This window comes from Stegostoma tigrinum, chromosome 4 (assembly GCF_030684315.1).
Source record: "Stegostoma tigrinum isolate sSteTig4 chromosome 4, sSteTig4.hap1, whole genome shotgun sequence".
NCBI classification, from domain to species: domain Eukaryota; kingdom Metazoa; phylum Chordata; class Chondrichthyes; order Orectolobiformes; family Stegostomatidae; genus Stegostoma; species Stegostoma tigrinum.
The window spans coordinates 40,645,823-40,669,022 of record NC_081357.1 but is presented as its reverse complement, the minus strand read 5'-3'; the positions used below and the strand labels follow the sequence as shown (position 1 = coordinate 40,669,022).

The following is a 23,200-nucleotide window of genomic DNA, read 5'->3' as shown; positions in this document are numbered from 1 at the left end:
TAATCAATGATTGACGTTGTTACCAAGATTCTGAGAACCATGTCCCTTTAAGAATGACAGTCAAATGACATAAGGATGATGTGATTGGCCATTTAGGTGGGAACAGCTTGGGATAACTAGGAAAAGACTCCTGCTGTTGGACACTTTGACCTCCTGGTCCTTCTTGAAATATATTACGAATTCCCATCTTTTGCATCTAAAGTGGATAATTCCTGTGGTTGGCGTCTTATTCAATGTTTCTCACTTTCTTAACAATATCACTTAAAGCCTGTGGCTTTAATAAGTGAGGCCAACTTCAATCTTAATTTTACTAAATTACTATTTATGGTTTTATCAGATTAATCTTGCTTCTCTAACAGACATTTTTGGAATGAATCCCATGGTCTGTAACAGCAATCCCTATTTATTTTGCCTTTTTCCTACATGATTCTCACTACCTGTGGTTTAAATAATTTGGTTTTAACAAAGAATTTCTCACCTTTTCTGCACCTTTAATAATGACTTCTAATTTTCTTCTTCTGTTATTCCACGGCTGCTTAGGCTTCAAATCTCCCCCTTTGTTACTTTAATTCTACCTTTGTGATGTGCTCAAATCTGCAACCTCAGTTTTAATTGCTTTTCAGGCTCTTGATTTCTTCACTGTAGTTGTGCATTGTGGTACCCACCCACACTGGTGGCAAGGCTCAATCTGAACTGTAAGTATTTTCCTGCCTTTTTTGCTTTCCCAGGCTGTAACCGTTTTAGGCCCACTGACCACTAGGATGTTTACCTTAACCAACGGAGCCTCTGATGTCCATTTGCTCTTCAACTGAATTCTGACTTGGGACTGCTCCTAAAGACCACCACCATATGATGCAGTGTGAATATGCGTTGCTAATTCTTCTCTGGAGAGTGCCTGATCCACTTGCTGCAGCGCAGCACTTACTAGATCCAAAATACTTTTACCACTAACTGTAGATTCTTCCTTGTTGAATGTTGCCCAGATGATTTCTTCTGTACAGTCCTTAGATGTTCAGTGCTTCCCTGTTGCAAACTGTCTGCATGACCAGGTGACCAAAAACCAAGTCTGAAGACGCTGAAAATCTTCAGGGCTCCACCAGTGCCAGCATGTTGTATGAGGCAGTGACATGAGATTCCCACCTATGACTCACCATGTCGTATGAGGCAGCCGAGCAGACCCTGCAGTCCACCAACTGGTAGCTTTGTTGTAACATTCCTCTTTAGATGGGAGGATCTGCAGGTTCTGCTTGGTCTAATGTGGTCGAGGAATTTCACTTACTGTCCTACTAGGAACAGTTCTAGTATTGAACAAAAAATAGTTTATTGCATATTACCAACTAGTTACTGTACATATTACATTATAGACATTATTACAGAGATTCTGAGAAGGACCAGAATGTTAAGTTCTACTCCTTCTAGATCTTAATCTGTTCTCACAATTCAAATAACATCTTACATCATATATCTATGATATTCCTCTGGATTACCTCTTTCAGACCCATATATTACAAAGGTACCAGATTGCCTGCTGATTGCAATTAGTGCCTGATATGCAATACTATTGGAATTAACTATCGGATGTCATGTGTAACAGTCAGGCACCTAAGATGAATCACCTGTCCTAATGTTTTACTTAGCTTATTCTGAAAAATATCATGACCATAGCAAACCTCAATCAAAAGGAATTGGTGCTGCAATCCTTACTCATTAAGGAAGATGAAACAATTTATTCTCCAAACTTTCATTCCCTGTCTTAAAAAATTTCAGGAATTGATATTTTTTAAAAATACATTAATAGGATGTGTGCTTCACTGTCTAGGCTGTGTTTATTGCTCATTTCTTGTTGTCCCAGAGAAAGTTGTGAACTGTTGCACTCTGTTTACCTTAAGCAACCTATCTACACAGTTTACAACACACCTTCGGCATTGGTGGGATTTGAACCCAAACCTTCGGGACTAGAGGCAGGGACATTATTGCACCACGAGAGCCTAGCGACAAAAGCAATACATTCTTCCTGATCTGCCAATACTTGATCTTCAACAATGTTTCTGCCTGGATTCAAACTGGGGACTTGCCTCTGAAAGGGAACATTGTTCCCTCAAAGACCAATGTGACTTAAGTTTCTTTGCCTAAGCATTCATTCATGCATGCACGGAGGATGTATCCATCAAAGCTAACACAAAATTTCCCGATTTGCTATGAAACAATGGTATAACACTGTTCTTAAAGAAACTAGTTTTGCAATGGAAGGATTGCACATTTACACACATTTATCTCTGTCCAAAAATGTTGATTCTACCTTACATTCCAAGTTTATATTATCCAATTATATTCAAATTCATATGTATGATTATAATATCCAATCAAAGTATTACATATCCACATCTACTGACTGTAACTACACAATTTGTGATTATCAAAATTCTTTACTCTTCTTTGCCCCCTTTCAGCTTGTAAGGCAAATGTGACAACCACCACACTGCAGAAACACAATGTTTGCAATCTATTTATAAGCTGAGGATCAGGTAGGGATAAACATTTTTCAATGGCAGGCACCCATTCTAAATTGTTAGCAGACATCTACAATGTTTAAAAAAATGTCTTCTTTAAAATTGAACATATCACATGTCTGATACTTTTTCCATGTAAAATTGACATAACATTTTTCAAAGTTTTCTGTATTTCCAGGTATAACGACAGTTCTAACAATGTCCACTATTATCACGGGTGTGAATGCTTCCATGCCAAGAGTGTCGTACATTAAAGCTGTGGACATTTACCTGTGGGTTAGTTTTGTGTTTGTCTTTCTCTCGGTGCTGGAGTACGCAGCTGTCAATTACCTGACTACAGTTCAAGAGAGGAAACAAAGAAAATTGCAGGAAAAGGTGAGAACTGAATCTAGATATTTAACACTGTTCCCCTATAGTGGTCAAAAACTTCACACATCTGCATTTTCATTTTGTTATGCCAGGTTTTGTCTTTTATACGTAATCTGCTGCCTACATCATCCTCTGGACTAAGACCTGTTACCCCTTTACTATCATTCTGATCAACCATCACTGGCTCTTTATTCAGTCATGCACTTAATGCATAATCCTTGACATTGTTTGTAAATCCGTCCATGACCTTGTACCATCCTGCCTTTGCCCTTGTTTATTTCTGTCACTGCTGTGTTCTGATGATCCCTAGGCGTGTTAGAGCTGAGGAGCTCTTTCATTCAGGTTAATATGTAGACTGGCTATAAGCAGATTTTCCCATCACGGTGGGACCCATGTTGCAAGCCAGCTTGGACAATAATGGGAAGAACACTTTAGATTACAAATTTAAAAAATCATTTGGAGTGCAAATCCATTCATTAACTTCATTAAATAAAAGCTTAGTAGTACAGAACTTAAAAATTGATAATAGGGAACTAGAAGTTTAAACTTTTCACCTTGCACTCATCAGAACTGGAATGCAAGAAGCTTGAAAACGAAACACCAATTCATATAAAAGGAGAAGAGGGTGCTGATTGTTTTGGCCACAGTTGGTGTAGAGATGTAGCATAGGAACATAAGAGCAGGAATCAGCCATTCAGCCCATCAAGCCTGCCCTATCATTCAATGTGGTCCTGACCAATCGAGCACTTCTTTTTAACCTATCCATGCCCATAATCTTTTGCATGGTTGGTAATCAGAAATCTATAAAATCTCTACCTTAAACATACTCAAAGGTTGAGCTTCCACAGCTCAATTGCACTAGAAAATTGCAAAGATTCACAACTCTGAATAAAAGCTTTTCTTCTCATCCTAAGTGGTATACCCTCTATTTCTAAACTGTGCCCCTTGGTTCTAGACTCCCCAGCCAAGGGAAAATTCTTACCGGCATCTATCCTGTCTATTCAATTAAGTATTTTGTAGGTTTCAATGAAATTACCACTCGTTCTTTAAAACACCAGAGAATACAGGCCCATTTGCCTAATCTCTCTTCCTAGGACAATCCTGCCATCCCAGGAACAAGTCTAATGAACCTTTATTGCACTTCTTCTATGGCTGTAATAGTTTTCCTGAGTTAGTGAGACCAAAACTGCACAAAAGTGCTTCATGTGGTCTAACCTGGCTCCTTTATGAGAAGGCAAGATCTTCTCATAGCTTACTGCCCCTGCCCGTTAGCCTTCAGTGACTTAATGACAAGGACAGCTAGGTTCCATTGAACATCTACACTTTCCAACCTCTTACCATTTAAGAAATGCTCTGCACGTCTGTTTTCTCCAACCAAAGTAGATAACCTTACATTTTCCCATATTGTATTCCATCTTTCATCTTCTTGCCCATTCTCTATTCCACATTCTCCTGAAGCCACTTCACATTTTCCTCACAACACACATTCCCAATTAACTTTGTGTCAACTGCAAATTTGGAAATATTACATTTGGTCCTCACTTCAAAATCATTGAGAAATCTTGTGAAAAGCTAGTTACCAAGTACTGATCCTTGCAATACGCCCCTAGTCACAGGCTGCGAACTTAAGATTGACCCATTTATTCCCACTCTGTTTTCTCTCTGTTGACTAACCATTAATCCATGTTACCTCCTATCCCACATGCTTTTATTCTGGACTTTATCAGAAGCCTTTGGAAAATCTAAGTGTACTCTTATTTATCGCTTTTATTAGTAACATCTTAAAAATATTCAACAGGTTCATCAAACATGATTTCCTTTTAACAAATCCACAAATTGTCCAATCAGATGTTTATATTGACTTCAGGAAAGCTTCAACAAGGTTCCTCATGGTAGACAGGTTAGTAAGATTAGATCACATGGGATCCAGAGGGCATTAACCAATTGGATTCAAGATTGGCTTGAAGATAGGAGACAGAGGGTAGTGGTGGAGGGTTGTTTATCGGACTGGAAACCTATGACCAGCAATATGCCACAAGGATCAGTGCTGGCTACACTTTTTTTCATCATTTGTACAAAAGATTTGGATGTGAAGATAGGAGGTACAGTTAGTAAGCTTGCAGATGATACCAAAATAGGTGGTACAGAGGACAGTGAAGATTATCTCAGAGTACAATGGGACCTTGATCAGTTATACCAATGGGTGAAGGAGTGGCAGATGGAATTTAATTTAAATATATGTGACATGTTGCAGGACTTCTACAATTAATGGTAGGGCCCTGGGGAGAGTTGCTGAACAAGTAGACCTAGAGGTGCAGGTGCATCATTCCTTGAAAGTGGTGTCACAGATAGGCAGGGTGGTGAAGAAGGCTTTTGGCATGCTTGCCTTCATTAGTCAAAACATTGAGTATAGGAGTTAGAATGTCATATTGCGGCGGTACAGGACATTGGTGAGGCCACTTTTAGAACACTGCATACAATTCAGGTCACCCTTCTATAGAAAAGATGTTGTTAAACTTTAAAGAATGCAGAAAAGATTTACAAGGATGTTGCCAGGACTGGAGGGTTAGAGTTATGGGGAAGAGGTTGAATAGGCTGGGGTTATTTTCCCTGGAGGTTCAGGCTGACCTTAATAGAGGTTTATAAAATTATGAGGGGCATGGATAAGGTGAATAACCAAGATATTTGTCCCAACAACTTTGTTTTTGTTCAGAAACACCTTGATTGGTTTCTGCTGTCTATAAGCAGATCAAACTGAATTTTTAGCTCAGTTGGCTGATTTGTGATGCACAGTGACACCAGCAGCACGGGTTCAATTCCCACACCAGTTGAGGTTACCATGAAGGATTCTCCCCTCACCTGAGGTGTGGTGACACTTAGGTTAAAACATCACCAGTCTCTCTCACTCTCTCTCTCTTTCTCTGGTAAGAGAACAACTAAGTAAAATTATAGTGACTTTGCCTCTTCCAATGCAGATTGAAGGCAACCTTGAAAAATGTGTTGTCGGTGCTACATGTTCCTTTCAGAATTTCTTTACACCGCTCGATAAATGTCAGCCTGCACTCAAACATACCTTTGAAATTGAGCAATTAAATGAGCTCCCCTTCCTCAATATATTAGGTGAAAAGTCAGAAAATGAATTTTTAACTACTGTCTACAAAAAGCCTACACTTTTTTCAGAGGGTGTTAGGTATAGTTCTTGGTGCTGAGGGGATGGGATATAGAGAGAAAACAGGAACAGAGTACTGAGTTGGATGATCAGTCATGATCATATTTAATAGCAGAGCAGTTTCATTGGGCTGAATGGCCTACTCCAGCTCCCAGTTTCTAGTTTTGTGTTTCTACATTTCACTGGTCAACATACCTATTCATTCCTACAATCGCAAATACAACAAGATCAATCTTATTGGCAACCTCACCTTGTAAGCTTGACTCTAAGATAGTTTTGGGAGATGCCCTATCGGATACCCTGATCAAATCATCACTTGTTTTATAATGTGAAAGCTCATGAAAGGACCTATGTTCACTACTTTTAGGGCTGAACAGTGCATAGTCTACCCTCAGATTAACCTGGAAGGGGAAAGGATTCTCGGAAATGTGAACAACAGGTGAAGCTTGCTGTTAGTCCTACACAACAAATGCACAAGTGGGTTTCTCCACCAATAGGAAGCTGCCATCAAGCCAAAAAGACATGTGATCTACCACACAAATGAGTAATGTGATATCAGAGCTTCAGTGCCAGTGTGATGTAGGCTGTACGTCCCAATGACTGATGGATCATATTAAAAACCAGGTTCCATTGACCAGTCACAGCTGGCAGCATGCCACTCGTGGTCGACCAGCTCATGTTTAAAAGCCTCAGAAGAGTACATCCTCCATTAAATGTGACTCCATCATTGCCATTCTGTCAATAAATTCTGTCATTTACTAAATAATCTGGAGCGTGCTACGATTTACCGTGAAAACCAATTTAAGATCATCAACCAGTGTGATGCATTTGCTGTTCTAGAAGCCACATACATAAATATTCAGTTTTCCATTGCACCTTATTTTAGGAAATAAGATAATGTGGGTAGCTAAGCTCTGCTGCAGCCCCATGGCAACACCCAGACCAATCAGAATCGACCTGCCTGGTCTGAGAATTAAGATTGACACTGTGGTGATAATGGCCTGACCAACCACTGTCCTCTTTTTATTCTGCAGAAAGTGGCCTCCCTTTTTCACTGCACCTCCCAGTCGCAAACCATTTCCACTCCCCCTCCCATTCTCTTGATGACATGTCCATCATGGGCCTCCTGCACTGCCACAATGATGCCACCCGAAGGTTGCAGGAACAGCAACTCATATTCCGCCTGGGAACCCTGCAGCCATATGGTATCAATGTGGACTTCACCAGTTTCAAAATCTCCCCTTCCCCCACTGCATCCCTAAACCAGCCCAGTTCATCCCCTCCCCCCACTGCACCACACAACCAGCCCAGCTCTTCCCCCCCACCCACTGCATCCCAAAACCAGTCCAACCTGTCTCTGCCTCCCTAACCGGTTCTTCCTCTCACCCATCCCTTCCTCCCACCCCAAGCCGCACCCCCAGCTACCTACTAACCTCATCCCACCTCCTTGACCTGTCCGTCTTCCCTGGACTGACCTATCCCCTCCCTACCTCCCCACCTACACCCTCTCCACCTATCTTCTTTACTCTCCATCTTCGGTCCGCCTCCCCCTCTCTCCCTATTTATTCCAGTTCCCTCCCCCCATCCCCCTCTCTGATGAAGGGTCTAGGCCCGAAACGTCAGCTTTTGTGCTCCTGAGATGCTGCTTGGCCTGCTGTGTTCATCCAGCCTCACATTTTATTATCTTGGAATCTCCAGCATCTGCAGTTCCCATTATCTCTCTCCCTTTTTCAAGTCTGTTTCTTGCATCTGATGCATGCAAGTCAAAAAGCTCCAACTTCATTCTGATGGAGGATTTGACTGTAATTCTGCACCTGCCCCTCTTTAAATGCTAAACAAATTGGGCACGTCACTCTGAGGATGAGCTTCCCCTCCTGCCCACTCCTCGTGCTGTGCACCTGCAGTTTGGGATGTTTTCACTGTGATCTTGTGTTGCCTCCTACCAATCAATTTGTTAGCAGCTCTACACTGCCACTAGGGCCAGTGGCCACTGCTGGAACTGCAGGCTGCCCCCACAGAAAGGAAATCTTAAGGTTTAATACTGAGTTTAAGTTTGGGGTTTTGCAGGACCACACTGGCGGGTCTCAGTTAAGGTGGAGGAGTTGAGGGGGAGGGGGGGGGAGGTGGTATGCTGGGTTTAGGGAAATAGGAATAATAAATAACCATAAATAAAAACAAGAAGTCCTGGAGAAACTCAGCAGTCTGGCGTCATCTGTGGAGAGAGAAACAGAGTTCACATGCTGAGTCTGACATGTCTTCTTCAGAACCAGAGGAAGAAGTCCAAAGAAGAGTCATTGAACTTGAAACATTAACTCTGTTCCTCTCTCCCCCTGGATGCTGCCAGGCCTGCTGGGTTTCTCCAGGACTTTCTGCTTATATTTCAGATCTCCAGCATTGCAGTCTTTTTCTTCTTTATCTGAGTAATTACCATTGTGGAGTGGCCTCCATTGGAAGCAGGGTGCCAAGCAAGTGGACACTCCTCAGTCTTGTCACATGGCATCTGGACCTTCTGCCACTGATAAAGAAGAGGAGGACCTTCAGTGGTCAGTAATTCCCCAACTGGCCAAAGAAACAGCTTGGATATCTCTCCCATTGCTGGTAAAATACAAGCAGACGCAGATGAGCAAGGTGCTACCACGATTGGACATGATCATATGCGCACAATCCAGCCAGCCTGCTCTTCGCATGTGCGGGGAGCAAGATTATACTCTCTGTTTCACCCCAAAGGGTGTGGATGCACCAGCTATTTAAACAACTGTGTCCTCACATTTGTTGTGAAGGCAACAGATGAAAGTTATTGTAACAAATGAAACCTAATGATCAACTTTGAGAAGGACAGCACACCATGAAAATTGCTACATTGGATACCACTGAAGAAAGAGGAGACACCAGTCCAACATTTCCAATTCATGTTATTTCACACTCACTAACTCATTCATTGTAAACACTGTACTGTAACTTCAGTTTTAAAATATTCGAGCTTATTGAAGTTTCTGAACATGATGGGGAAAGGTTTTTTTCTGGTTGCATTTCAAAAAGTTTAGAAACAGAAATAAAGTTCAGCGCTCTCAGGTTTCTGGGGTGTATCTGTTCCCTGGAATGTTCTACTCTTTCTCTCGGCACTTGTTGAAATGATCCCTTTGTGAATGCTCAAACTTAGGTTCAAGTGGGTAAGCAAACAGAAAATCACAGCACAAAAGCTGCTGTAATTTGTCAAAATGTGTCAATTGCATGCAGAAGGCTGGATTTTCCTGGCCTTTTGGGGAAAGCAGTGGAAAAACTCAACACTGTCCAGCTAACAAAGTGCGAGGCTGGATGAACACAGCAGGCAAAGCAGCGTCTGACGAGCACAAAAGTTGACATTTCGGGTTTAGACCCTTCATCAGAAAAGGGGGATGGGGAGAGGATTCTGAAATAAATAGGGAGAGAGGGGGAGACGGACTGAAGATGGATAGAAGAGAAGAGAGTATGGGTGGGGAGGTAGGGAGGGGATAGATTAGATTAGATTCCCTACAGTGTGGAAACAGGCCCTTCGGCCCAACAAGTCCACACTGCTCCTTGGAGCACCCCACCCAGACCTATCTCCCTATAACCAACACACCCCTGAACACCGGGCAATTTAGCATGGCCAATCCACCTAGCCTGCACATCTTTGGTCTGCAGGAGGAAACTGGAGCACTCGGAGGAAACCCACACAGACACAGGGAGAATGTGCAAACTCCGCACAGACAGTTACCCGAAGCTGGAATCAAACCCGGGTCCCTGGCGCTGTGAGGCTGCAGTGCCAACGACTGAGCCACCACGCTGCCCCCGTGAATGTGAAATCCACATTGTGGGGAATCACCAGCTTCAAAATCTCCCCTCCCCCGACTGCATCCCAAAACCAGCCCAGCTCATCCCCACCTGCCTCTCACCTATTCCCACCTCCAGCCGCACCTTCATTTCCTGCCTACTAACCCCATCCTGCCTCCTTGACCTGTCCGTCCTCCCCGGACTGACCTATCCCCTCCCTACCTCCCCACTCATACTCTCCCCTCCACCTATCTTCTCCTCTATCCATCTTCAGTCCGCCTCCCCTTCTCTCCCTATTTATTTCAGAATCCTCTCCCCATCCCCCTTTTCTGATGAAGGGTCTAGGCCCGAAACGTCAACTTTTGTACTCCTGAGATGCTGCTTGGCCTGCTGTGTTCATCCAGCTACTCACTTTGTTATCTTGGATTCTCCAGCATCTGCAGTTCCCATTATCTCTCTCAACACTGCCCAGCTTCCAAGTGACGTTCCCAAGGTGGTGTTGCCACAGGATTTGGTAACATGCTGCGCAGAAGTGGACAGTCAATGAACTGGCATAAGCCTGATTCAAGTGCCATTGCCCACTCATGGTACTACATCTTTCCCAGCACCATGCAGAGTCCCTGCTGTGTCACGACGCACGCAGAGAAAACTGCAGTCTGCCTCTTGCTGTGAGGTTAGCAGTAAATTAATAGGATTAGGGGCCTCTATGCTCACAGAGGACAGCCAGAGGAATTCCTCAGGAGAGTCAGTCCTCCACCTTGAGGTATTTCACAGCAAGGCTGCTCCAAGAGTACTAAATGGGTTAGGCAAAGCTCCAGCCTTGAATCATATCTCTGCCCCCACCAACCTCACCCCACTCCCCCCGCTCCACTCCAATTTATTGAATTTCATTAAAGATTTGATGAGTCCAACAGGTTGCTACATTACATTTACATCTGTTGTTGCTGGATCGCAGTTAGAGCTCACCCTTTCAGTACCCAGGCAAAGACATTTCCTTATTAGTACATGACCTATGTATTTAACTTTTGTTGTCTTTAGACCCCAGAACATAGAACATAGAATGCAGAATAGTACAGTACATTCAATTTACTTTTGAAAATGAACATTATGCATTAGTATGGATAAAAATGCTGCATTTATAATTGTCGATTTATTTTGCATGAAAATGAAGAATATTGTAATACTGATTATACATATTCACTGCAAGAGAGCTTTCACAGGACAGGTTCAGGAAGGAATGCACACTGTAATGTATAATGTGGCTCAAACAATACATTATGATATGTATTTGTGCAGTTACTGTGGCAGAATTTTCCCATGTGTTTTCAAAGTGTGGGAACATGTGTGTTAGATCACAACCAATGTGCCACTCCATCCGGCAAGGTAACTCACTGATTGCCTGTCAATCAGCTCATTCAAGAACAGACACATGAGGAAGCTCACTGGACAACAGTCTGACTGGAAATGTGGGGTGTCTTCCCTAATCTGGCGGTAGGATGGATCTCTGCAGTGAGGACCTCATGGTAGAAATCTCATGACAGTTTCAATCCAGAAGGAGCATTGCTAGGGCACATGTCTAGGAGAGGTGAGACTTGAACCCAGGCTTACTGGCTTTGAGATAGGGACACTACCACTGTGCTACAAAAGCCCCCATATTGCACTTCTATCTCAAAATAGAAGTCTATAAGATGTAGGAGCAGAATTAGTTCATTTGGTCCATTGAGTCTATTCCACCATTCGATCGCGGTTGATAGGTTTCTCAAACCCATTCTCCTGCCTTGTCCCCATAATCCGTGATCCACCTACTAAACAAGAACATTTCTGTCTCTGTTTTAAATACAATCAATAATTTGGTCTTCGCACCCATCTGCAGAAGTGAGTTCCACAAATTAACCACCTAGTCGCTCCTACTAATGGAAACACCTCGACAATTAACCTAACTTCCACTCTGTTCAGGCCATTTAGTCTTCTGTAAGTTTCAATAAGATCTCTCTCATCCTTCTAAACTCCTTCAAACACAGACACAGAGTCCTCAACCGCTCCTCAATTAACCAGCTCTTCATCCCCAGGATCATTCTTGTAAAACTCCTCTGGATCCCCTCCAGTGATGGCAAGTCCTCCTTCACTTCTGATGAAGAGTCACTGGACTTGAAGTGTTAACTCTGTTTTCTCTCCACAGATTCTGCTGGACCTCTTCAGTTTTTCAGCAATTTCTGGTCTTGTTTCTTCTGATTTCCAACATCTGCAGTTCTTTGATTTTTGCTCAGGAGTGTACCTCTGATCTTGTATTCTGCCAGTTAGCCAATTGTCTGTACATAGCAGTACCTTGCCCCTAACACCATGGTCTCTTAACTTATTTAGCAGCCTCCAGTGCAGCACCTAGTCAAAGGCCTTCTGGAAATCCAAAGAGATCACGTCACTGGCTCTCTTTTGTATAACTTCTCATTATCTCCTTAAAGAATTCTAACAGATTTGTCAGGCATGACCTTCCTTTGATAAAGCCATGCCGACTCAGCCCTATTTCACATTGTGCTTCCAAGTGTCCTGCTATATCATTCTTAGTAACTCTAAAACCTTATCAATGACTGAAGCCAGGCTAACTGGCCTATAATTTCCTGTCTTCTGCCACCCTCCCTTCTTAAAAAGGGGGTGATACATTAGCCATTTTGCAGGCCTCTGGGACCCTCTCTGACTCCAGTGATTCATGAACGATCATCAGCAATGCCTCTCAATCTCCTCAGCTATCTCCTTCAGAACCATGGGCTGCAGTCCATCTAGTCTGGATGATTTTTCCACCTTTAGACCTTTCAGCTTCCCCAGCACCTTCTCCTTAGTAATGGCCACTACACTCGCCTCTGCCCCCTGACTCTCTTGAAGTGCTGGAATACTGCTGGTATCTTCCACTGCAAAAACTGATGCAAAGCATCTATTCAGTTCCTCTGCCATTTCTTTGTTCCCTATTACTACTTCTCCAGCTTCATTTTCCAGTAGTGCAATGTCCACTCTTGCCTCTCCTTTACCTTTTATACATCTAAAAAAATCTTGCAATCTTCTTTTACATTACTAGCTAGCTTACCCTCATATTTCATCTTCCCCCTACTTACTGATTTTTAGCTACCCTCTGCTAGTTTTTAAAGGTTTCCCAATCCTCTGGCTTTCCACTAATCTTCACCATTGTATGCTTTTTCTTTTGTTTTTACATTGTCCCTGACTTCCCTTATCAACGATGGTTGCTTTGTTCTCCCCTTTGTATTTAATACAAAGTAACTGCATGCACTATCTTGACAGCATGTCAGCTATGTGCAACTGTTTTTCTTGCCTATATCTCACATCCAGATTATAGAGCTGTCACTGCAATAATATGGTTTGCAGATGCTTTGGAGCAAATAGTAAATGGTCGAGGATAATGTTAGAAAGTGCCTTCAGGTCTGGCTTAACTGTCAGTTTGTTTCTTTCACGTAGATGTTACTAAAAATGTTCATAAAAAAAGACAATGGCCAATCTGAATGTTGCATTGTTCCATTTGAATTAGGCATTTGGTTTCCTTACTGCATTAGGTTTGCTCCAAGTCATATCTCTCTGTCTTCAATGTGAAATAATACAGCACAGGAATGGGCCCTTCAGCCCACGATGTTGTGCCGATCATGATGCCAAATGAAGCTAATCTCTTCTGTCAGCCCTTGATCCATATCCCTCCATTCCTTTTATATTCATGTGCTTATCTAATAGTCCATAAAATGCCCTTATTGTATCTGCTCCACCACCACTCCTGGCAGTATGTTCCAGACTCCTACCACTGTCTGTGTGAAAAACCTGCCCCTCACATCTCCTTTGAACTCTTCCCCTCTAACCTTAAGTGCATCCCCCTAGCATTAGACATTTCAACTCTGGAAACCGATTCTGACCTCAACACTATCTACACATCTCGTAATTTTATAGACTTCTATCAAGTTTCCCCTCAGCCTCTGCCAAGCAAGAGAAAACAACCCGAATGTTTCCAGCCTCTTCTTGTAGCTCACACCCTCTAATCCGAGTAGCATCCTGGTAAACCTCTTATGCACCTTCTCCATCATTCCCGTAATGCGGCTACCAAAATTGAATGCAATATCGTAACCAACACCTTATAAAGCTGCAATGTGACATCCTGACTCTTGTACTCAATTTCCCGATCAAATATGCCATATGACTTCTTTACTACCCTATCTACTTGCATGGCCGCTATTAGGGAGCTATGGACTTGAACCCCAAGAACCTTCTGTACATCTGTGCAGTTTCCGGTTCAGCTTGAGAGTCACTTTGGTTATATTTTGCTCATGGTCAGCAATGGCTTCTTCATTTGTTTCTCTGCATCAGTCAAATAGCAAATCATCCACTATAGCTTCCACTAACTCATTTATAATCTCACGCTGCCGGCATTAATAGTCCTCTGCAACTGCAGAAATATCAAATGGCATGGACCACCATCTGTATCCTCCAAGGGCACCCAAAGTAGAATTAGAAAGCTGCTGCTTTTGTCCAGATTCTGTTGCCTATAACCACCCTTCAAGTCTAGGATAATAAAGGTTTTGCCCTTCAGTTGTGGCAAAATTCCTGTGATGGTTAGTAAGGGATAATGAGATCTCTTCAGCTGTTATTTAGATTCTTTAGTTTGATGTGTACTGTCAGTTTTTTGGAGTTGTGTTCACTGCTACTGTGCTGCTAATCCATTCTGTAGAAACTGTTACTTTCTTGAAATCTCCTTTCTTTCCCAGCACTTACATCTGGTGTTTAAGGGCAGCTGCATCTTTCCTTGGTAAATGCTTACCTGATCTATTTTGAAATGATACTTTCCAGGAAGACATCTTAAACCTGTTAACAATTCGATGTACTCCTCACAGATCTGTTCAATAGTGAGCAGTTCAATGTGCTGCTACATGTTACAAATTTCTTTTTGCGCACTGAAGGTGACCAGGCAGCCCAAGCTTTGATCTCACTCTGGCTGAGTTGAGTGGCCTTTGCTCGCATCAATGATCTGGAATTTTAACATCATCATTCTCATTGCATTGGGCCTCAGAGTAAATTTTCCTCTCAGCAGGAGTGTGGCGCCATCGTATAACATTAACCTTTCTTTCAAGAGCCTTGTTTTTCGATTGAAATGTTAAGGCACTTTGCACAGGTCTGTGTACAACATGATGCTGCACCATTATCTATCTGCAACTTTGCTGACCTTTTCTTCTGCAGCCACAAACCATTTATCATCAATCAATCGAACTCAACTACCTGCTGTACTGCACTTCTGACCAAAAGCTGGAACAAAGAGCTAATTTTTAAGGGTTGCTGTAGATGAGGAAAAGGAATTAAAGGAGGAATTCCAGAGCTTAGCATCTAGTCATTGAAGGCACAGACAGTAATAGTCAAGTTATTAAAGTTATGGATCCAAAAGAGGCCAGTGTTGGAAGAGTGAAGAGATCTTGAAGGTTTGAGGGACTGGAGGAGGCGACAGAGTTAGAGAGTGGCAAGGAAAAGTCATAGGGAGATTTGCAAAGAAGGATGAAAATTTAAAACTTGTTTTAATGCAAGTCAATGAATAATAGCTGAATGGGAGTTGGTTTCTCAAAAGTCTGATTTAAATTTGTAGCTTTCCAGTCCTCTGATACAATGCCTGTTTACTTGGCTTAAGAAAAAAAGTTGACTACCACCTTCCCAAAGGTGTTTAGGGATGGAAACAAAAGCTGCCCTTGCCACTGATGCTAACATTCCACAAAAGAAAATAAAATCCCAGGTGGAAATACTTGTTGTGAATACTCGAGGGCCAAAGTGGTAGAAAGTGTTCAATTTCCTGGGATTGTAATCTTGCAACATAACAATGACTTTTAAAAATCATCAAAAATGTTTTGCAAACTCAGTAATGCACTTATATATGTTGTGCATTAGTACCAAACTGTTCAGTTCATGCACATAATTCCAGGATCTCTTCTCAAATTTGAAATAATTTTCTTGTCTGTTTTCCCAGTTTCCTTGCATATGTGGGATTGCCAGCACTAAGGACTTAATGTTTGATGGTACCTTTAGTGAAGCAGATGCCAACAGTCTGGCAGGATATACCAGAACTTCAATCAGTACTGATGACAGGGTCAAGCAGGTTCGCCTATCCATTGGTGGAGATTCCAATTTACAGAAAAAACGTCGCCTTAGGGAGTTTGTTGGCATGCGGATCATTCAGAATACCCATGCAATAGATAAATACTGTAGAATGATATTTCCAGCATCTTATATATTATTTAACTTAGTGTATTGGGCTGTATATTTATAGATGTTAATTTGAACAAAGCTGTTTCCTTTTAAAACCAAAACTAGTAGGATGCAGCATATGTACACAAACAATGAATGCACCGTGTACAGCGTTACTGCATTTTGTAAGGTTAATTTTGGCTCATAATTTATTTGTGTAAACGTTGCCTTAATATTGACCTTACATCTGCAGTAGCCTGAATGTATATATATTTTCTGTAAAGTAAAAGCCAATTATACTGAATTCTGCATGGAACCGGATTAGACATTGACATTTCACTCCTGGAGCCTGGCATCTACTGCAGCCCAGGTTGACATCATGTGCTTTTAGTTGCAGTCATCTTATGTGAAATGACCTTGGATAATCTAGTTCCTCGAAGGCTCAGCCAGCACAAAATTATTCGTAATTTAATATAATTGGATGACCACCAAATGGTTGCTACGGGAAAAAAGTCACACTGGGGCGGGGATATTCTTTAGAGACTGTGACTGAGAATTATTTTGTGGGTAAAGAGGGACCTTTAGTTTGCAGCCAGGCTATAACTCCAGTGCTTGCTACTTGTTAGTGAACATGTGAACTGCAAAAGTGATTTTGCTTCCCAGCACCATTTATTGTACCAGACCATTACTGCTTAATTAAGTTAACCAAAATTCTGCTTGAGTACAGGCATTGAATGTCGTAGCAGAAGAGAATTTTCTGTTTCTATAGTCTCATGATATGATTTCAACATTGAACAGCTAGAAATTTTATAATATTTAAGATTGTAATTTTTAAAAAATGTTTTTTAGATCTATTATATGTATAATACTGGTGGTAATTTTGGTGGTTAAGCTGTATCAAATGAGGTTTGTTGAATGACTGTGTTAAATGATGATACCTAAAGAATGCTTATTGTTCTCAATAACAGTTCCCATATGACCATAAAATATAGCAATAAAGAGAAAGCAGTTTTCTTGATTTGACTTTTCCCTGTAAGAGTAAAATTGTATTTCTTCATTCTCTTTGTGTCTCAGTCATTACAGTGAGCTTTCGTACCACTTGTGATCGCCCTTGAAAATAAATCTGCAATAGTAGTTTCAATAATCTTTTATCACCGTATACTTGCCTGCTCAAAATTCATTCTTAACTAGTAACATTCTTTAAGGTCATTCTTATGGTAATTTACTCTAATGAAATGTCCAAATTTTTGAAATAGAAAGAAATTAAACAATGAGCCCTGTGAGATGGTTATAAGGAATGGACCAAAGACTTGGTTGAAGAGATAACATTTATAAAGTTTTAGAATTTAAGAGAGAAGAACAAAGATTTGGGGTATGAGGAGAGTGTTCTAGAGATGTGGACCACCAGTGGTTGGAGTGAGCAGGATGAAGTACAGAAGGCTAAACCAGGGACTATGACGAAGCCATTAGGCTGAAGAAGGTTTGAAAGATTAATCTTTTAAAGCCTTGGATTAGTGAAACTAAGAGCTGGATGCAGAAGAGAAAAAAACATGGCTAATGCTCATGCCCCACAGATGGTATTGAAATAGCCAAGCATCAGCAGTTAGTGAAAAGTATTTAATGATAGTGAAAAGCTGTAGAACATGGAATAAATCATGTCTATGTACCAGCATACAGATTAGGAGCAGGTGTAGGCCTTTCAGCCCTCGGCCACATCTACAACTTGACGTGCCATGGCTAATCTGATTGTGGCTTCAACTCTACTTTTCTGGCCACCCGCTATAACCTTTGACTACCTTGTTAATCCAGAATCTATCTAAGCAACATTGAAAATATTCAATGGCTCTGCCTCCAACCAACTCTGGGAAAGACAAGTCCACAGACTGATGACCCTAGTTCTGGCATCATCTACAGGGTGGAGCATCACCTTAGCAACCACCCCGTCAAAACACTCCCTGAATTGTATCACCTTGGCTCAGGCCCTCTATCTGTGAAACCAAATCCCGGTCATCAAGATGTTGGTGACATTCAAGTGTAAGAGGTAGTGCAGAGAAAAGTGACAAGGGCAGGTATTTTAACAATTCCTCTGGGAGTGGTGGCATTGCCGAGAAAGGTCATGAATGACAAGGGCACTGCAACATGGTAGTTCTGTGTTGGAGTGAAGGGGACCTTTTGCTTCAAGCCCTACTTTGCTAATTAAATAGTTCAGCCAGTAGGAAAAAAATGGGGACCGGAGAAGAATTGGAAAAAATATGAATTGCGAGAATCCAGTGACTAGTTTGCACAAGAACAGGGTGATATGCTCATTCTATAAAATAGCAACCAATATGGCTCAAATCTTCCACAAAATGACAGTGATCATCAGATTGTCACTCAACTTGAATTATTCCCCATCACGAAGCTGCCCACATTTCTTGCCAGGCCTTCCAAGCATAGCTTTTGTTTTCATTGTGTTTATAGTTTGTTTATTGAATTCCCTCAGCATGGAAACAGACCATTCTGTCCCCACCAATCCATCAAAGAGCATCCCACTCAGACTCATCCCCCGTCCCCTTTCCCTGTAATTGTGCAACTCCCACCGCTAACGCACATGAACATTATGGACAATTTACCATGACTAATCCACTTAACTTGCACATCTTTGGACTATGGGTGGAAACTGGAGCACCCTGTGGAAACCCACGAACACACAGTCACCCGAGGCTGGAATCAACGCCGGTCCCTGATGCTGTGAGGCAATAGGGCTAACCACCAAGCCACCTTGGAAACCCACCATCCCTCCCCCACTGTGTTCATAAAGTTCGTAAAAGATACTTTACAACACATTTTGACTTGATTATTGCAAAATTTGCAATAAAATTTAGTTTGCTCCTTTGGAGCATATTCCACTCAATACAACTGAATTTACAAACTACATTCCAAATTAGGCACGCAGCATGAGCATAAAACATTGCAAATTGGAAATTATGGAGAATACAATAGATATACTTTGTTTCCTCTCTTTGCCATGCACACTGAGGTCTTGGAAATTAGAGATTCCTTTAAAACTGTGTGATTTTAGTATTCCATATTGGGTATTTCATGTAGAAGATGAGACCTCATTTAACTATGTTGCAATAGTAGCTAGCATTCTACAAGTAAACAAATGATTTTCTGGATGTCACTACTCTATTATGAGTATTCATTTTCAAAAATTAGAAGGCGTTGGTCTGAGAAAGAATGAAAACGAACTTTCAAATAGAGGTGAGCAAGGGGACATTGCTCTTCCTTGCATCATGAGTCATTGGCCATTAGGGTTTAGATTAGAATAGATTAGATTCCTTACAGTGTGGAAACAGGCCCTTTGGCCCAACAAGTCCACACCGCCCCTTGCAGCATCCCACCCATGCCCATCCCCCTATAACTCGCCTTTATTAGACAAGGCATAGATTCGTGAGCAAGAAGGCTATGTTGTAACTATGTTGTAGGGGCGGCATGGTGGCTCAGTGGTTAACACTGCAGCCTCACAGCACCAGGGACCCGAGTTCGATTCCAGCCTCGGGTAACTGTCTGCGTGGAGTTTTCACATTCTCCCCGTGTCTGCGTGGGTTTCCTCTAGGTGCTCCGGTTTCCTCCCACAGTCCAAAGATGTGCAGGCTGGGTGGATCAGCCATGCTAAATTGCCCGTATTGACACATTAATGAATGGCTAACCCCAGAATAAGGTTTATCAATGGGTTAGGCAGAGATAGAGGGAGAGACAGTGAGAGAATCCAGGGGAATGAGCTATTGCCTTCTTGGGAGAAGACCAGGAGTTCTTGTACATCAGCCAAAGGATGAATAAAGACAAAAGGCACTTTTTAAACCACTATCCATGCTCCTCCATTCCACATGACAGCTTCAGGACTCGTCAAGCATTCTCACTTATCACTATCATATACTTGCTTTGCCTAATTGACTGATATTTCATCATGTCTAAACTGCTGCCTCATAACAAACTCAATAGACTATCACTTTTACCGAGTTGATGGTTCAACAATGCAAATGATGTTTGAACATCGCAGATGGCCTGTGATGAAGTAACTACCGTAGATAATCAACTATGTTAATTAACTATGAATACATTTCATCATAGCAATGCTGATGGAGACAATTGCAACTTTCCTGATGTTGAGACTGATTCTCAGCTACACTGGCCCTCAATCAGGCCTACAATTAAACTGCGTTCTTGTTTCATGCACACAGGTAATTGAAATGATCATATTTAGGGAACAGTGCCGTGTTGGTTATGTTGCTGGACTATCTGGAAAGGCTGAGTTAATGATCTAGCCGATGTTCATTCTAGACCCACACTGGCAGATTAAGAAATTGAATTCAATTTTAAAAGTCTGGCAACAAGGTTGGCATCAGCAAAAGTGAAAATAAAACTGTCAGATTGTTGTAAAAATCTAGTTGATTCATTAGAGAAGCAGATCTCAGTCTGACATATACGTGACTCCAGTAACATGGATAAACTCAAAACTTCCCAGTTAGATCTTCCCAAAGAAGAACATTGAATACTATCTTCTCAGGGAAACTAAAGATGGGCAAACAAATTGGCATGATGAATGATTTGATGAATGATTTTATTGTCATGTATATTTCACAGTGAAAAACGCAGTAAAATACTGTGAAAAGCTTCCATTGTCACCATGATCCGGTGCCTTTTTGAATAGTTTACGGATAATTTAAAAAAAGAGACATCTCACATAGAATCTATAACACTTCCACCACCACTTCGTCGCCACCAGCGTTGGACCCAACCAATGTGAAGTCACCGCTCCTCAGGTGCCACCTTTCACTGGTGGCCCTGCCTCACTGATGTCACCTCCACCAGTGTAGAAGCCAATGCCATGTCCCATGCTCAGCCCCCCGCCAGCTGCCTCACTGCTGTCTGCTAGAGTCACGCTCCAGGCCCCAACAAAGCTGCCTTCCTATCGCCTTCCACTTTCCTCTTCGATACATTAACTTTCAATGCTTCCACAACTGAGCTCTTTCCAGAAGGCAAGTAGAAGCAAAAACTAAAGAGAAAGAGAAAAGGAGAAAGGGAAAAGAATAGGAACGTGGATGGAGTGGATCAGGCACTGGATGACTGGATGGTCTCAGGAGCCTGGATGCTGCCTACCCCTGGTTACCATTGACCAGAAACTGAACCGGACTAATCAGATAAATACTATGGCGATAAGAGCAAGTTAGAGGCGGGAAATTCTGCAGTGGGTAACTCACCTCTGGACTCCCCAAAAAGCCTGTGTGCCATCCACAAGGCACAAGTCAGGAGTGTGATGAAATACTCCCCACTTGCCTGAATGAGTGTAGCTCGGACATCACTCAAGATTTTTGATGACGTCCAGGACAAAGTAGCCTGACCGATTGGCACCTCACCCACAGGCCCTCTGTCAGTCTACCATCACCATTCAGAAGCAGCAGTGTGTTCTGTCTACAAGATGCGCTATAGAAATTCACCAGTGCTCCTTAGGCAGCACATACCGAACACAGAATCACTTCAATTTAGAAGTACAAAGGCTCTATGGGAGCACCATCACCTGCAAGTTCCCCTCCAAGCCACTCACTATTCTGAATTGAAAATATTTTGCAGTTCCTTCAATGGTCCAGAATTCCGTACCTAATGGCATTGTGGGTGCACCTACACCTAATGGATTGCAGTGGTTCAAGAAGGCAGCTCACCACCACCTTCTCAAGGGTAACTGGAGATGTGCAATAGACAGTGGCCCAGCTACGGAAGTCCACAACCCTTAAATGAATAATAATATGTTGCCAGGTCAGCGATGGCCACATCTTAAGAATGAACGCAGAAGCAGAAAATGAACTCACTTTTTGCATCCTCATCGGCCACAGGCGAGGTCCCAGAGGACTGGTGAATAGCCAACGTTGTCCCATTGTTTAAGAAGGGTAGCAGGGATAATCCTGGAAAATACAAACCTGTGAGCCTCATGTCAGTGGTAGCTGAACTATTGGAAAAGATTCTCAGGGACAACATCAATATGCATTTTGAAGCAAATGGACTTATTAGTGATAGACAGCACGGTTTTGTGCCTCACTAACTTGACTGAGTTTTTTCAGGAGGTCACAAAGATGATTGATGAGAGGAAAGCAGTTGATGTTGTCTGCATGGGTTTTAGTAAAGCCTTTGAAAACGTCCCGCATGGCAGACTGGTACAAAAGGTGAAGTTACATGGTATCGGGGTGAGCTGACAAGATGGATGCAGAACTGGCTTAGTCATTAGGAGACAGAGGGTAGAAGTGGAAGGGTGTTTTTCGGAATGGAGTATTGTGACTAGTGGTGTTCCATAGGGATCAGTGCTGGGAATTCTGTTGTACATGGAGTACATAAATGATTTGGAGGAAAATGTGGCTGGTCTGTTTAGTAAATTTGCGGACGATTGGTTGTGCTGTGGATAGTGAGAAGAATTGTCAGAGGATACAGAAGGATATAAATCAGTTGGAGCCATGGGCATAAAAATGGCAGATGGAATTTAATCGAAACAACTGTGAGATGATACCGTTTTATACAGTGAATACAGCGATACACTATACAGTGAAAGGCAAAACCCAAAGGAGTATGGATATGCTGAGGGATCTGTGTGCGCAGGCCCATCGATCACTGAAGGTGGCAGCGCAGGTAGATAAGATAGTGAAAAAGGCCTATGGCATGCCTGTCTTCATTGGAAGGGACATTGAGTATAAGGATAGGAAAGTTATGCTGCAAGTTTAGTTCGGCCACACTTGGAAGATTGTATACAGTTCTGGCCACCACATTACCAGAAGGATGTGGATGCTTTGGAGAGGGTACAGGAAAGATTTACAGGATGTTGGCTGATAAGGGGGATTTTAGCAATGAGAAAAGGTTGGATAGATTGCGTTTATTTTCAATGGAACGCAGGAGGTTGAGTAGCAACCTAATAGAAGTTTATAAGATGGTGAATGGCATGGTCAGTGTGGAAAGTATGAGGCTTTTTTTTTCCCAGAGTGGAGGATTCAATTGCTGGGAGACACAGGTTCAAAGTGAGGGGAATGACATTTAAAAGGATGTGGAACATGCTGCCGGGGGAGGTGGTGGAAGGAGATACAGTAGCAGCATTCAGAAAGCACCTGAATGAATAAATGAATAGGAA

General features: G+C 42.2%; 1 protein-coding gene across 3 annotated transcripts in view; it reads left to right on the top strand.

Annotated features, from left to right (window-relative positions):
• Positions 1 to 17,037, top strand: part of LOC125452599 (gamma-aminobutyric acid receptor subunit rho-2-like) — a 64,722-nt gene extending 47,685 nt beyond the window's left edge. For 2 of the 3 annotated variants that reach the window (XM_048531226.2, XM_048531225.2), the window contains exons 8-9: positions 2,689 to 2,885; positions 15,833 to 17,037. In XM_048531226.2, coding sequence (XP_048387183.1) covers positions 2,689 to 2,885; positions 15,833 to 16,132 — 497 coding nt within the window. In that variant the 3' untranslated portion in view covers positions 16,133 to 17,037. Of the gene's footprint in view, positions 1 to 623; positions 678 to 2,688; positions 2,886 to 15,832 lie in introns of those variants that run through there. The other variant, XM_048531228.2, reaches the window with a different exon arrangement.
• Positions 17,038 to 23,200: the final 6,163 nt, after the last annotated feature.